The sequence below is a fragment of the Chelonia mydas genome, chromosome 1, assembly GCF_015237465.2.
Source record: "Chelonia mydas isolate rCheMyd1 chromosome 1, rCheMyd1.pri.v2, whole genome shotgun sequence".
Classification (NCBI taxonomy): Eukaryota; Metazoa; Chordata; order Testudines; family Cheloniidae; genus Chelonia; species Chelonia mydas.
Genome location: NC_057849.1, coordinates 324440051 through 324456134, shown reverse-complemented (window position 1 = coordinate 324456134; position 16084 = coordinate 324440051). Strand labels below are relative to the sequence as shown.

The 16084-nt window shown below is 45.7% G+C and overlaps 1 protein-coding gene across 30 annotated transcripts in view; it reads left to right on the top strand.

Annotated features, from left to right (window-relative positions):
• The window catches only part of MAGI2 (membrane associated guanylate kinase, WW and PDZ domain containing 2), a 1127025-nt gene that overhangs the window by 1086947 nt on the left and 23994 nt on the right, over positions 1 to 16084 (top strand). For all 30 annotated transcript variants that reach the window (XM_037889230.2, XM_043552267.1, XM_043552288.1 and 27 more), the window contains one exon: positions 8848 to 8986. In XM_037889230.2, coding sequence (XP_037745158.1) covers positions 8848 to 8986 — 139 coding nt within the window. The remainder of the gene's footprint in view (positions 1 to 8847; positions 8987 to 16084) is intronic.

Here is a 16084-nt window from a genome sequence, read left to right as displayed (position 1 = left end):
CCTAACTTGTAGGCGACTAGAAAATCCAGTAGGCATGCTAAGAGGCAGCCTAGCCAATCGGGCCCCATGGGTGAAATGGACGTTCCCTGGTTCATGGATCACTCTGGAGTTAGGCAGGAAATAGATGTCTGAGCGCCTTGAATGAGACATCAGTGCACATGCCCCGAGGCAGAAACTCTGGCAGCTAGGGAACTTCTACTGCAAAAACTTAGGCACTGACTGAGTTTAGGTGTTTTCAGTGTTAGGCGGCAGCCAAGCGGAGTTTTGTGACTCAAAGTGGAGGCTAAAACTTGGACATAGGCACCTAAGCCTGGGCGTTAGATGCTTAAATACCTTTGTGGCTCTGGGCCAGAGTGACTAAACGTACAATGGCAGTGTTGGTACATTAACCTATAAACTTTGTATACGTTTTTAAGACATCCAAGTGGAAAAGGGTTGCTCTGTGGCCAGAGGTGAAAGTAAGCTGGTCCAGTCCGGTGTTCCAGCAGGAGCCAGTATGCCAGGCCAGACCGGACCGGCTTCCCTGGCGGTGATTTAAAGGGCCCAGTGCTCCTGCCATTGCGAGGAGCCCCAGGCCCATTAAATCACCTCCGGAGCTCCTGCAGTGGGGCTTGGGCCGCGCTTTAAAGGGCCCAGGGCTTCCCGCAGTGGCAGGACCCCTGGGCCCTTTAAAGCACCGCCGGAGCCCAGCTGCCGGAGCCAGGCTCAGGCGGGGATTTAAAGGGCCCAGAGCTCCGGCCGCTGCGGGGAGCCCAAGGCCCTTTAAAGCGCCACCGGAGCTCTGGCAGTGGGGCTCGGGCAGGGCTCCCCGCAGTGGCCGGAGCACCGGGCCCTTAAAATCCCCACCTGAGCCCAGCTGCGGGAGCCCCGGGGCTCTGGCAGCCACGCTCCAGCACGGATTTAAAATGCTCAGACCTCTATGGCGGCCGGGAGCCCCGGACCCTTTAATTTACCCCTGAGCCCCAGGGCTCCCAGCCGCCTCTGCAGAGGGGTGATTTAAAGGCCCCAGGGCTCCCAGCCAGAGCCCCAGGGCCTTTAAATTGCCTCTTCTGGTTGAGGCCACACCCCCACTCAGGACTCCAGCGTACCAGTAAATCCTTTAAGTTACTTTCACCCCTGTCTGTGGCTGAGATCTCATGCAATAGGCAGGACAGGGGTATACCTTCCTGAGAGACAGCTGAGTTTTGCAGAAATGCCACTTTACAGTAACAGTCAGATTTTCAAACAGCTCCCATATGAAGTGGCCAGATGTTCAAAGGCATTGGGCCGGCAGCACTTTCCATTGCTCTCAATAGGAACTGCTGGGCAATGAGCACTCTTTGAAATCTGGCCACTTCGTTTAGGTGCCTAAATGAGAACGGAGCTCTCTTGAAAATCTGGACCAAGTGCCCCAACAAAGTTTTGTAGGGGACCAATTTCCCCTTGAGATGTTAATTAGTGGGACTAGGATGTTGGCCCTTTTAAAACTTCTCATGTTGTTTACACATTCTTTTATATGTTAAAAAAGTTGAAAACTCCCGAGTGACTCAGCTACCTGCTGCCTGTGTTGAAAGAAATATTTTAATCCATTAAATATATAAAAGGTTATTTTAATAGCAAGTTATTTTCTTCAATATGGCCAATGAGACCAAAACAAAGGCAACCAGCGGGGGCAGCGGTGGAATGTGATATTAACTTAACCTTTTTCCATATTAAAATGGATTAAAATCTCTGGCCACTCAGGAGTGCAGAGGAGTTGCTATGGGCTTTACAAGAAGGACTGTACTTTGAACCATAATTTTCCTGAGTGCCCACCTACAAAGGGTTTTAATCAAGGAGTTTTAAAAACATCTGCTCCGTTTTATCTACACTGGCACTTCTCATGACATCATACAGTCTTCACAGTCTCTCTGTATTCCTCCCTACAATAGATTTGGTACAGTCACTTTAAAATTAGATACACATGACCAGCAGTTAAGTACCTCCCACTGTGAGAAGGCTCTAGATGCAGGCAAATGGAATTCTGATCCTGTTGAGCTATAACAAAGCAGACAAGCTGTCCTAGCACTGATAAATACTATTATTTAACCTACACAGCTGTTTTCCTAGTGATTCTTCCTGAGTCACTGATCTTCAGCAACTGCATCTTGTTTATATTGCCACTGCTCCTTCAGATGTCATCCTATGTTGTATTTTGGAGTTTGGTTACAGGCAAAATGAACTGGTGGTTTCTTCAGCACAGCTGCAAAACATTAACGAAATGGCTGATGTGCTGCTGATAGCATGCTCACCGACCTGACGCTTGGCCACGTTGCTGGTATAACTGTCCTGCAAAATGAGGGGGAGGCTGTGTAATTCCAGGATTGCATGAACTGCATCAGATTTGCTTTTATATACTCTTTCTCTACCAATTTCTGCCATGCTGACCAGGTATGGCTGAAAGTAATCTCGACCCTGAGATTACTGAGAAGATGTGAAGTCTCTGCGAAGGTCAGCTCTTCTCAGTAAGACAGTGGGAGCAGAGTCAAATAGGTACCAAAACTGGGAGGGTGACAGGAGTGTGGGGAGTGTGAGTGGCTATGGATCAGACATATTACAAAGGGGTGTGTACTGTACATATAGACTATGCAAATACTTATTTTTACATGTGATGTACTTTAGGCTGTAAAATCCGGAAAAGATTTGATACTCCTGAGAGCTGGTGCAGAGTGTTATTCATATGAGCACAAGATAAAAGTGATAAGCAGAAACCTTTGGGAACCTGATCCTGCATTAATGAGTGTGCTGCTGCATACCCATCAGCCCTGCTTACGCTCTAGCATTTGGTCAGTTTGCTTAGCCCTCTGGTCGCTCCCTCACTGTCTCTGGCTTTCCTCAGTCCCACTATCCCTTGCATTGTGGGAACAGGGACAAACAAAAGGGAAGAGGAGCAGCACAAGCCTGCAGGTCCTGTGTCTGTATCACTTTAAGGGTATGTCTACACTAGGAAATTAGGTCGAATTTATAGACGTCGGTTTTTTAGAAATCTTTTTAGAGTCGATTGTGTATGTGTCCCCACACAAAATGCTCTAAGTGCATTAAGTGCATTAACTCGGCGGAGCGCTTCCACAGTACCGAGGCTAGCGTCGACTTCCAGAGTGTTGCACTGTGGGTAGCTATCCCACAGTTCCCGCAGTCTCTGCCGCCCATTGGAATTCTGGGTTGAGATCCCAATGCCTGATGGGGCAAAAAACATTGTCGCGGGTGGTTCTGGGTACATGTCGTCAGGCTCCCCCCCGCCATGAAAGCAAAGGCAGACAATTGTTTCGTGCCTTTTTTCCTGGGTTACCTGTGCAGGCGCCGTGCCACGGCAAGTATGGAGCCCACGCAGCTCACTGTCACCGTACGTCTCCTGGGTGCTGGCAGACGCGGTACTGCATTGCTACACAGCAGCAGCAACCCATTGCCTTGTGGCAGCAGACGGTGCAATAGGCCTGAAAACCATCGTCATCGTGTCCGAGGTGCTCCTGGCTGCCTTGGTAAGGTTGGTCAGGAGCACCTGGGCAGACATGGGCGCAGGGACTAAATTAGGAGTGACTCGACCAGGTCATTCTCTTTAGTCCTGCAGGCAGTCCTATTGCACCATCTTCTGCTGAGCAGCCAGGAAATGTGGATGGTTTGCAGTCCGACTGCACTGTCTGCTGCCAGCCAAAGATGTGAAAGATGGAGTGGATCAAAACAAGAAATAGACCAGATTTGTTTTGTATTCATTTGCTCCCCCCTCCCTCCCTCCGTGAAATCAATGGCCAACAATTGTTTTGGTGAGGTCTGTCAGGGGCACCTTGAAAACTTTAATGGAGATTCAGTCATGCCTGAAATACCAGAGGGAGGGAAAGCTTAGTAGGTTGAGCATTGGCCTGCTAAACCCAGGATTTTGAGTTCAATCCTTGAGGGGGCCATTCTATGTGAGAGTTGTTTTTGTTTCTCCTTGATGTAAAGCCACCCCCTTTGTTGATTTTAATTCCTTGTAAGCCATGCTGTCAGTCGCCCCTCCCTCCATCAGAGCAACAGCAGACAATCGTTCCGTGCCCTTTTTCTGTGCAGACACCATACCACAGCAAGCATGGAGCCTGCTCAGATCACTTTGGCAATTAGGAGCACATTAAACACCACACACATTATCCAGCAGTATATGCAGTACCAGAACCTGGCAAAGCGAAACTGGGCGAATAGGCGACATCAGCACGGTGATGAGAGTGATGAGGACATGGACACAGACTTCTCTCAAAGCACGGGCCCTGGCAATGTGGGCATCATGGTGCTAATGGGGCAGGTTCATGTGGTGGAATGCCGATTCTGGGCCCGGGAAACAAGCACAGACTGGTGGGACCGCATAGTGTTGCAGGTCTGGGAAGATTCCCAGTGGCTGCAAAACTTTCGCATGCGTAAGGGCACTTTCATGGAACTTTGTGACTTGCTTTCCCCTGCCCTGCAGTGCAAGAATACCAAGATGAGAGCAGCCCTCACAGTTCACAAGCAAGTGGCGATAGCCCTCTGGAAGCTTGCAATGCCAGACAGCTACTGGTCAGTGGGAATCAATTTGGAGTGGGCAAATCTACTGTGGGGGCTGCTGTGATGCAAGTAGCCCACGCAATCAAAGATCTGCTGATATCAAGGGTAGTGACCCTGGGAAATGTGCAGGTCATAGTGGATGGCTTTGCTGCAATGGGATTCCCTAACTGTGGTGGGGCCATAGACGGAACCTATATCCCTATCTTGGCACCGGAGCACCAAGCCGGCGAGTATATAAACCACAAGGGGTACTTTTCAATAGTGCTGCAAGCGCTGGTGGATAACAAGGGACGTTTCACCAACATCAACGTGGGATGGCCGGGAAAGGTACATGACGCTCGCATCTTCAGGAACTCTGGTCTGTTTCAAAAGCTGTAGGAAGGGACTTTATTCCCAGACCAGAAAATAACCGTTGGGGATGTTGAAATGCCTTGGGGACCCAGCCTACCCCTTAATGCCATGGCTCATGAAGCCGTACACAGGCAGCCTGGAGTAGTCAGGAGCTGTTCAACTACAGGCTGAGCAAGACAGAATGGTGGTAGAATGTGCATTTGGACGTTTAAAGGCACGCTGGCACTGTTTACTGACTCAGTTAGACCTCAGTGAAACCAATATTCCCACTGTTATTACTGCTTGCTGTGCGCTCCACAATATCTGTGAGAGTAAGGGGGAGACATTTATGGCGGGGTGGGAGGTTGAGGCAAATCAACCGGCCGCTGGTTACACGCAGCCAGATATCAGGGCAGTTAGAAGAGCACAGGAGGGCGTGGTACGCATCAGAGAAGCTTTGAAAACCAGTTTCATGACTGGCCAGGCTACAGTGTGAAAGTTCTGTTTGTTTCTCCTTGATGAAACCCCCCGCCCCTTGGTTCCCTCTGCTTCCCTGTAAGCTAACCACCCTTCCCTCCTCCCTTCAATCACCACTTGCAGAGGCAATAAAGTCACTGTTGCTTCACATTCATGAATTCTTTATTAATTCATCACACAAACAGGGGGATAACTGCCAAGGTAGCCCAGGAGGGGTGGTAGAGGAGAGAAGCACCGGGCGGGGTGGTGGAGGAGGGAAGGACAAGGCCACACAGCACTTTAAAAGTTTAAAACTAAGACTTATTGAATGCCAGCCTTCTGTTGCTTGGGCAATCCTCTGGGGTGGAGTGGCTGGGTGGCCGGAGGCCCCCCCACCGCGTTCTTGGGCGTCTGGGTGAGGAGGCTATGGAACTTGGGGAGGAGGGCGGTTGGTTACACAGGGGCTGTAGCGGCGGTCTGTGCTCCAGTTGCCTTTTCTGCAGCTCAACCATATGCTGGAGCATATTAGTTTGATCCTCCAGCAGCCTCAGCATTGAATCCTGCCTCCTCCCATCACACTGCCACCACATTTGAGCTTCAGCCCACCACTTACTCTCTTCAGCCCGCCACCTCTCCTCCCAGTCATTTTGTGCTTTCCTGCACTCTGACATTGTCTGCCTCCATGCATTTGTCTGTGCTCTGTCAGTGTGGGAGGACAGCATGAGCTCAGAGAACATTGCATTGCGAGTGCGTTTTTTTCGCCTTCTAATCTTCACTAGCCTCTGGGAAGGAGAAGATCCTGTGATCCTTGAAACACATGCAGCTGGTGGAGAAAAAAAGGGACAGTGGTATTTAAAAAGACACATTTTATAGAACAATGGGTACACTCTTTCACAGTAAACCTTGCTGTTAACATTACATACATAGCACATGTGCTTTCGTTCCAAGATCGCATTTTGCCTCCCCCCACCACGTGGCTAGCCCCTCACCCCTCCCTGTGGCTAACAGCGGGGAACATTTCTGTTCAGCCACAGGCAAACGGCCCAGCAGGAACGGGCACCTCTGAATGTCCCCTTAAGAAAAGCAACCTATTTCAACCAGGTGACCCTGAATGATATCACTCTCCTGAGGATAACACAGAGAGATAAAGAACAGATGTTATTTGAATACCAGCAAACATACACTGCAATGCTTTGTTCTACAGTGTTTCCCGAGTACGTGCTACTGGCCTGGAGTGGTAAAGTGTCCTATCATGGTGGACAGAATAAGGCTGCCCTCCCCAGAAACCTTTTGCAAAGGCTTTGGGAGCACATCCAGGAGAGCCGCAAATGCCAGGGAAAATTAATCATTAAACATGCTTGCTTTTAAACCATGTATAGTATTTTAAAAGGTACACGCACCAGAGGTCCCTTCTCCCCCTGGCGGGTCCGGAAGGCAGCCGTGGGTGGGTTCGGGGGGTACTGGCTCCAGGTCCAGGTGAGAAACAGTTCCTGGCTGTCGGGAAAACCGGTTTCTCCACTTGCTTGCTGTGAGCTATCTACAACCTCATCATCATCATCTTCCTCATCCCCAAAACCTGCTTCCGTGTTGCCTCCATCTTCATTGAAGGAGTCAAACAACACAGCTGGGGTAGAGGTGGCTGAACCCCCTAAAATGGCATGCAGCTCATCATAGAAGCGGCATGTTTGGGGCTCTGACCCGGAGCGGCCGTTTGCCTCTCTGGTTTTCTGGTAGGCTTGCCTCAGCTCCTTAAGTTTCACGTGGCACTGCTTCGGGTCCCTGTTATGGCCTCTGTCCTTCATGCCCTGGGAGATTTTGACAAATGTTTTGGCATTTCGAAAACTGGAACGGAGTTCTGATAGCACGGATTCCTCTCCCCATACAGCGATCAGATCCCGTACCTCCCGTTTGGTCCATGCTGGAGCTCTTTTGCGATTCTGGGACGCCATCATGGTCACCTCTGCTGATGAGCTCTGCAGTCACTGCAGCTTGCCACACTGGCCGAACAGGAAATTGAAATTCAAAAGTTCATGGGCCTTTTCCTGTCTACCTGGCCAGTGTATCTGAGTTGAGAGTGCTGTCCAGAGCAGTCACAATGGAGCACTCTGGGATAGCTCCCGGAGGCCAATACCGTCTAATTGCATCCACAGTACCCCAAATTCGACCCGGCAAGGCCGATTTCAGCGCTAATCCCCTTGTCGGGGGTGGAATAAGGAAATTGATTTTAAGAGCCCTTTAAGTCGAAAAAAGGGGCTTCGTCGTGTGGATGGGTGCTAAATCGATTTAACGCTGCTAAATTCAACCTCAACTCCTAGTGTAGACCAGGGCTAAGGCACCAAACGTCAGGACAGGCAGGACTTGATACTAGATCCATTCAAGGCAGCTGAAGCTAAAAAACAGAGCTGCTGGTAGCCAGCCAGAGAGCACCAGGCTGGGGCCAAAACAAAGAGCCCTACACCAATTAGGAGCCTCAAGATCTTCAGAAGTTAGATAAGTATCCACTTACCTGAATTAAACCCAAGGTACAAATCTCTTATAGTTTCCCCATTACTGCTAAGATTAATATACCACAGGCAAGAGAAAAAATTAATGTCTTAGAAACGGCTGTGAAATGTATGCCAGTTTGCATCCACATTTCAATTTTGAGTAGTGACAGATTCCTTTAATAAAACTAATTATTAAATAACCCAACTGCTTCAAAAGAACATGAAACATGAACAAATTAATCCCCACAACACCTCTTGTGCGGCTGGTAAGTAAATTGCCCCACTTTATGGAAAAGGACACAAAGGCTGACAGAAATAATAATGAACCTGACTGTGGACATCAGTCAAATGGCAAATCAGCGGCAACAGAGCTAGAATTAGAACTCATTGGTGCCAGTATAGTTCTCGGGTCATTAGGCTGTATTAGCTCATCGTTTAGAAAGAGCAGGGCAGGTTTTTTATGAATGTACAATTCAATATATGATCTCACAAGTACCATGATGTTTCTATTTAACCTACAAAATAATTAGCTTGGGACACCAAACTTTCCTAATTTACTTAACATTAGCACTTCAAATGGTACTTTAAAATGGGATGATGCTCACTGAACATGATTTGGATATCAGCACTGAGAGGCCAGTGTCCCTGTACCATGAACTTCAGGGGCCTGTGTGACAAGCCAATAGTACAGTACCGCTTTCAGTGATAATCAATCCAGTAAAGCACAGAAAAGAATTAAAAGTTCCCAGTGACTCCAGCACATCAAGCAGTTCAAAAAAAACTTTCTTGTATAGAAGGCATGAGACATGTTACTACCACAATACATGAATTTTAGCAAAAGATGAGCAACAGCCTATTCCATACTCAGAATCCATTCTGTGGGTTATTAAGTCTGGTGATAATATCCTTCAGCTAGATAGGAACAAATGTACCCTGATGTCTGGCTTTCATTCAGGTAACCTGTGATCCACTGAATATGCCTGTTTTTTTAAATGTTCATTTTGTTGCAATTTTTGCCTGACTTGATATTTTTCTTACCTGACAGGTAGGGGATCAAATAATTGAAATCAATGGGGAAAGTACAAGGGACATGACACATGCCAGAGCAATAGAGCTAATCAAGTCTGGTGGCAGGAGAGTGCGGCTCTTATTAAAGCGCGGAACAGGCCAGGTTCCGGAATATGGTGGGTTTTCATTATTTTTCTTTCTCTGTCTGTGTGTGTGTGTGTGTGTGTGTGTATTTAAATTACATGTATTTTATACTAAGTATCAATTACACATTTAGGTCCCAGCACTTAAGCATGTGCATAAGTCCACCCATATTTAGGAAAGCGCTTAAGTATGTGCTTAAGTGCTTTCTTGTACTGGTGCGGAAGATATGAACACATCATTTTCAACTATGCCAACCCTGTATAGGCAATGCTTAAAATATATCTACTGGTAGGAGCACTCTGAACTCTTTAGCGACATCTCTGAGTGTGCTAGGAGTTGCTGATGCATTCTTATCATCTTGTTTGATAAAACAGTCTCTTCTAATACACTTCTATTGGTATTTCTCTGTACATTTGGAGACATAGGGGCTGACCCCCCTCCCATCATTCAATGGCAAAACTCCCACTGACTTCAGTTGTGCAAGAGTGAGCCCATAATGTTCATTTTACAATTTATTTCTTAAGCTTTCTCATTTATCAGACAACTGAGAATTTACATGGATGACGTAACGAAAGTCAATTCTGAATAAAGAGACAGTATTTGCTCTTTTGGAAGTTGTAACAGGCCGCTTTAATATTATTTTTAAATTTTGTTTTGTGTTTGTATTTCCTTGGAATTTTTTCTGTTCCAACTTTTTAAAAGGCTTCTAAAAAGTGTGTATAATTTTAGGAAATATTGAAACATATTAGTTACCTGACAGACTGCAATGGTGTACGTTATATAAGTATGTATTTAGTGATATCTTGAAACGTATGCGAATATATCAATACACATTTAGCCTCAAATCCTGAAAACATTTACTCATGCTTAAATTTACCACCATAAGAAATCTATGGGTCTACTCAGAGTGGTAAAGTTAAGCCTGTTCATAAGTATTTGCAGGATTTAGGCCCTTACAGAGCTTTGCAAATTAATTTTATTTCCCTCTGGTCCATAGTGATTCCTCTGAAGTCATTACCACCAATATGTATGTGTGGTACGAACTATTACATACAATGCAGAAAAACATAAGAACTGCAGACTTATATAGACCCCTTAATAAAATCCCAGAGCTTTAAGAAAATAAATAATAAGATAATAGCCTTGATAAGCAAAGTTTAGTCTAACAATCAGTTTTAAAGATCTGTTGTAGTCCACTATAGTATCTCCAAGTAAAATATAGCAATTCCAAGACAAGGAACATGATAGCTAAAAGCCCTAGCACTCTAGAAATATATAACTGATTAGCATCAGCAAGACATAGGGTGCGGGCAAGGACTGATGATACATTATGATAAATTCTGTAAAATAAATAGTAAAAAGTTCAGAATGAACCTTAACCTGAAGCAACAAGAATTTAAAATAACCAAAGGCCTTTGTAATTATAAAATAAGTAAAACATGAGGTAAGGGGGTTTGGCTAAACAATCAGAATTGCAGATACTTGTCTGGAATATCTGAACCGCTAAGATATATAGAATAGGACCTGAAATTTCAAAAGAAAAGGCTTTTTCATGACACTTACATTACCTCCTGACACCAGTTGGTCCAAAAATACCATACCCCTCACCCTCTCTAGTGGTATTTTGGCATTTACAGTGTCATTTCCAGACAGAACCAGATAGGAAAATGTAAAGTATTTTTAAATGTAAAAAAAATCTATTTGAGCTCCCAAAATTGTTAGGTTTAGGTTTGATTAAAGGCTCAGATCAATTTCTACATTTTCCGTACTGGTTTGTCATCCCCATACTAAGCACCACAGTGGGCACTATTAAACACTCTCCGTCAGCCAGTTGTGAAGAACATCTGTCTAGCCATTGTGCAACCTCAGGAGTACTTAAGAAAACCTCAGAAAAAGAAATATTTTTTCCAAATGATGGTAAAAATGACCCCAAAGAGAACTTGGACGTTGGAAGCTTGAGGATAAAGTGCTCCTGAGGACATCAAATTAACCAGTAAAACTGTTACTGTTTTTGAACCAAGAATGTGCTGTTGCATAGTAACGAGACTAAAGAGACTTTTTTCATTAAAATAAAACATCAATTCTGTTTCTGCCAGTAGATATTGAGAAAAGAAATGTTTCTTAATAGCCTAAAGTCATCATAGTGCCAAGAAACCTGCCTCTTCTAGGAAGACTGGTGGGCATCCCAGTCTGTGAATCAATTACATTCAAGTCTCTTGACTTAGTCTTGAAAATTCTGGGTTTGCCTTATATGCAAAAGATCCTTTTTGATTTACAGGACGATTGTGCCTTTAGCAGAACTAGAGAGGTGCTACGTACAAAAGACCAAAAAAAATTTGAAACTAAGGCATACCAAGAACTTAAGTGATACCAATCAAAGCAGCTTTCAGTCCAGACAAAATAAAAATTAACATTGATAAGAAAGTTATCTGTGGAAGAATAGAACATCAAATAAAAAGACGAGAGCACTAAGTGAAAAAATTAAGGGTCAGATGATCAACTGATGTAACTCAGTATAGCTCTGCTAAAGTCAACTGAACTATGCCGATTTACATCAGCTGAGGATCTGGTCCTAAAAGTGCATCTCGGAAAATACTGTCTGAGATGTGATGCTAGGTAAAACCAAGTGAGGAAGTAAATCTTCTATCTCATCTCAGAGAATGCTGAATTTGCTTTAAACCAAAATCTGAATTGCCATTTCAGAGAGAAAAAAAATCCCTAAATGCAGCCACAAAACCTATGGTCACGCAAAGAGTTCTATCAGAATACCTATGAAAGGGGCAGGGATACAATTAATGCTTTAAAATGGTAACTGCTTTCACAGCAGGGTGTGCCACAAGAAGCTTAAAAAAGCAGATGTTACATCTCCACTCCAGACCTCAGAACATGTTTGCTGAGGCTAGGGACAGCCAAAGGGACTGAGCCTCCACAAAAAGAGACGTATCATCACCCTCTTCCAAGTCTGAAAAACGCCAGTGTCATACTTTACAACAAATAGTTTATCAGCAAAGTCCTCCAAATTCCCAGCAAGGCTGTTTTTCAAGAACAAGAAACACTACAATTACAGTCAAGGTGCCTGATCCTGTAATGTGTTGAGCACGCTCAACACCCCCATGGACCCCAGAGGATGCTCAGCGCACTGCTATATTGCCTTCCCTAGGGATGCAGGGCATTCAGCACTTCACAGGACCAAGAACAGCCAGTTGCAACTAGGTCTTCATTACACAAACTGCCATCGCTACAGGACCGCGCATTTCTCAATCATTTATGCATAACATTTCATTAATTCCCCCAGGTTAAAATTATATAGGCCAAGATTTTTTTAAAAAAATGGATGTCTAAAGTTATGCTTGTAAATCCATGTTTAAGCCCCTAAAATACGGGCCCAGTTGACTTTAATGGGAGCAGCTGGGAGCACAGCACTTCTAAAAATCCGGCCATGTCAATGGGAGTTCAGCAGGTAGTTGCTTTTGAAAAATCCCACTCGGCACTTAGATACCTTTAAAAATCTGGCCCTCTCAGTTCAGGAACCTAAATCTTGACACCCATATCATTAAAGACTTGGCTGTATGTTCAAAACACCCATAAGAGCCACATCTGTGCTGTGCATAAGATCTCAAATGTAGCGGTAGGGAGAGAGCCTTAAAGACAAAGGCCCAGATTTTTAAAGCTATTTAGGTGTTGCTGGCACTTCGGAGGCTAAATTCCATCAACAGTCAATGGGATTTAGACTTCTATGTACCTAAATTCCTTATGAAAATGAGATTTAGATTCCTAAATCAGTTAAGCATTGTGATGCTGAGTGCAGAAGCCCCTAAATACCTTTAAAAATCTGGGGCAAAATATATTAAAATTGTCTCCAAATAAATAAAAATGGAAACGTAGCAGATAAACTAGTAACAAATCACAATCCCGCCACTCAGTAAAGAGCTCTGCAAGGGGTGAATGACCTCTGATGATAGAGCCCTCTGGAAAACGAGGTGGGGAGGCACGAAAGAGATCAATACCATTTATCATTGCTGTTATGTTTCTTCATGGGGACCAACTAGTGTTTGTTTTTAGAAATCCACATAAGAAGGTCTCACAGAATCCCCGCAGCACTACCATAGCACACAGGAATTGCCAGTATTCCATCTATATCCTATCTGCAGTCTCTTCTGATTGGAATTTTCCTTTATACAAAGCTACTTTAAAATAGATGAGCATAAACAAGTATTTCAAACTGTTGACTTTTTATAGCTGAATATTACCAACGTGGCAAAATGGTGATTTACAGTAAACAGAATAATCTGAAATACACCTCAAACTATTTCCGTATCAATGACACTGCTCCAATAATTGGATTATATTGCCAGTGAATTATGGACCATTCAACTGTTTGTTTTCTTGTTTCTGAGCAGTTGCACAACAAACAGACACTGGGATTTTACACTGCTTTTTGGTCTTTTATATTGTCGACTCAAATTCTTGCACACACACTCCAGTAATGTAATTGTAATGTAACCTGCAGTTTTATACCTCCCGATGGCCACAGCCAGCCCTATGGCCAGCACAGAGCTCCACTAAAGTCAGTGGAAGTTGGCCCACCTTGATGTCATTGTGGGACTGGGGTTTAAATCACAATCATATATTGCAATGAGTTCATTTTCATAGATTTTAATGGGGGTTTTTAAAAGTTTTTCTGTTATCTAACCCAAGTCTCCCTTGCTGCAGATTAAGCCCATTACTTCTTGTCCTGCCTTCAGTGGACATGGAGATCAATTGATAACTGTCCTCGTTATAACAACCCTTAATGTATTTGAAGACTAGTAACAGGTTCCCCCCCTCAGTCCAGCCCAGAAGCTGCAAGGTTGTTGCATGTTTTTAAACCTTCACTCTGCTGAATTCTAATAGTGAGCATAGCTATGTGAAAAAATTGCAGGATGCTAGAAATATAGTCACCCACCATTCAGTTGAGTATTTAGAGCAAAAATTCACATACATGTGCAGGGTCAGAAGTTCCCATGGCAAAGAAACCACCATGATTCTGCTGATCGGGAGAAAACAGCTGTGATGTCAGTATTCACTCCATCCCACGTAGGGAGAGTTTGACACCTGAGCAGGGCATGATTATTGCCTCCATGAGGCACAGTTGTAGTGAACAAGGATGTGCTGTACCAGCCAAGGAGCTGGAGTAGCTGCTGAAGGAGACTGTTGAGCTGTCCTTCTGCCTGCCCGTTGTTTGAGAGTGGATTACATCCCTCCAACCAGTGCAAAATTCCCTTCCCAAAGCCCACCTATTAAAGCTTCTTGCATGGAGGATGGGGGCAGTGAATTTCATCCTTAAGGAGCAGGGCTTACTAGTATAAAATGTTGTATTTGAAGAGGTTATGGCTTGTTACACCTGGGATTTAGAAGAATGCTAATTTGTTTTGTTTCCTGGTTTCAAGCCAAGCTTTAATATTTTACTTTCTATTGATTTTGCATTTTTTAATGTGGATACGTCATTCCTGTGATTTGCTGAAAACATATGTAGCCTCTCCCTCCGCCTCAGTGCTTGCTACTTGGGGTAGTTTCTCTCATCTCCTCACATTGGGTTCTTTTTTTGTGGTGCCTGGTGCCTCCACCCAAGGTGCCTCCTGCTGTCCCTTGGGGAAAGGAATAATGTTACCACTGCTGGCAAGGACTATAAAGCCCAGTACACAAGAAACAATAAAGTACATCAACACACAGCAAAGAAATGACACACCCAAAAATAACAGTATAACAAAGGGAGACTTTACTGGGAGCAGGAAAATAGGATCTGAGAAAGGAAAGAGTTAAGGTTAACTAATAAGAACTAACCCTCAAATTGCCCATGCCCCAACATTCACCATGCTTCCACCCCCATCACCCTCCCTGGCACCGTCTCAGGCACATAGCATGCTGAGGGTGAGTCTGGAGATGAGTACTGTAGCACTGTGAAAATTGGCCACTTGAAACACATGGAAAAACATCCTCTTACGGTGTCTTCACCCCTTGGTGGGACAGGATCCTATCCTGCCTTCCTAGTCTAGTGTCCCATAGAGGTCTTGGCTGGCTCTCAGGAGTCAGGGCCAAACTGGATTACTGCCACTCTGGATGCTGATCTCTGCAGAGCTTGAACTGTCTGACCCAGGCACTAGATCCCACAGCAGTTCAAAGACTCTCTTTTTGGGGAAGTGGGAGTTAATCGGAGACTCTCTGAGCTTTTCTGCTTCTTTGTCAGCTCCCAGCTAACTCAAACCTCAGCACTGAAACTAAGGCCTTGTCTACACTGCACAGTTTTGTTGGCAAAAGGCAGCTTGCTACATGCTACAAAGCTACTTTTGGCAGCAAAACTGCTGCTTTGCCAACAAAATAAAACCATCTCGACGAGACGCATACAGCTTTTTGCGGCAAAGTTAAAGCAACATACCGACAGCGTAGACCAGAGGTGGGCAAACTTGAGCTCCGGACCGGGGGGGAGGCTAGCCCCCGGCCCCTCCCCTGCTGTCCTCCCTCCCCCACAGCCTCAGCTCGCTGTGCTGCCAGCACTCTGGGGGGGTGCGCGGCTGCCAGTCCTACTGCTCTGAGCGGCATGGTTAGGAACGGGTGGGTTGGATAAGGGGCAGAGGGTCCCGGGGGGGGCAGTCAGGGGACAGGGAGCAGGGGGCGGTTAGAGGGGGTGGAGGTTCTGGGTGGGGGGAGGGGTCAGGGAACAGGGGTGGTTGGATAGGTGTGGGAGTCCTGGGCGGGTGGGGTGTTGGCTAGGGGGTGGGATCTCATGGGTGCAGTTAGGGGCAGGGGATCCCAGGAGGGGGTGGTCAGGGGACAAGGAGCAGGGGGGTTGGATGGATCGGGGGTTCTGAGGGGGGCAGTCAGGGGGCTGGAAGTGGGAGGGGGCCAGGCTGTTTGGGGAGGCACAGCCTTCCCTACTCAGCCCTCCATACAATTTCAGAACCCCGATGTGGCCCTCGGGCCAAAAAGTTTGCCCACCCCGGTGTAGATGCTGCCGTTCGTTGTATCACCATCACTGGCCTCTCCCAGTATCCCACAACGGCCGCCGGGACCGCTCTGCTCACTATTTTAATGCCGCTGCCCTGCATCTAGCTACTCAGGCATGTGCCCCTCCCCTTTCAAAGCTCCCAGAT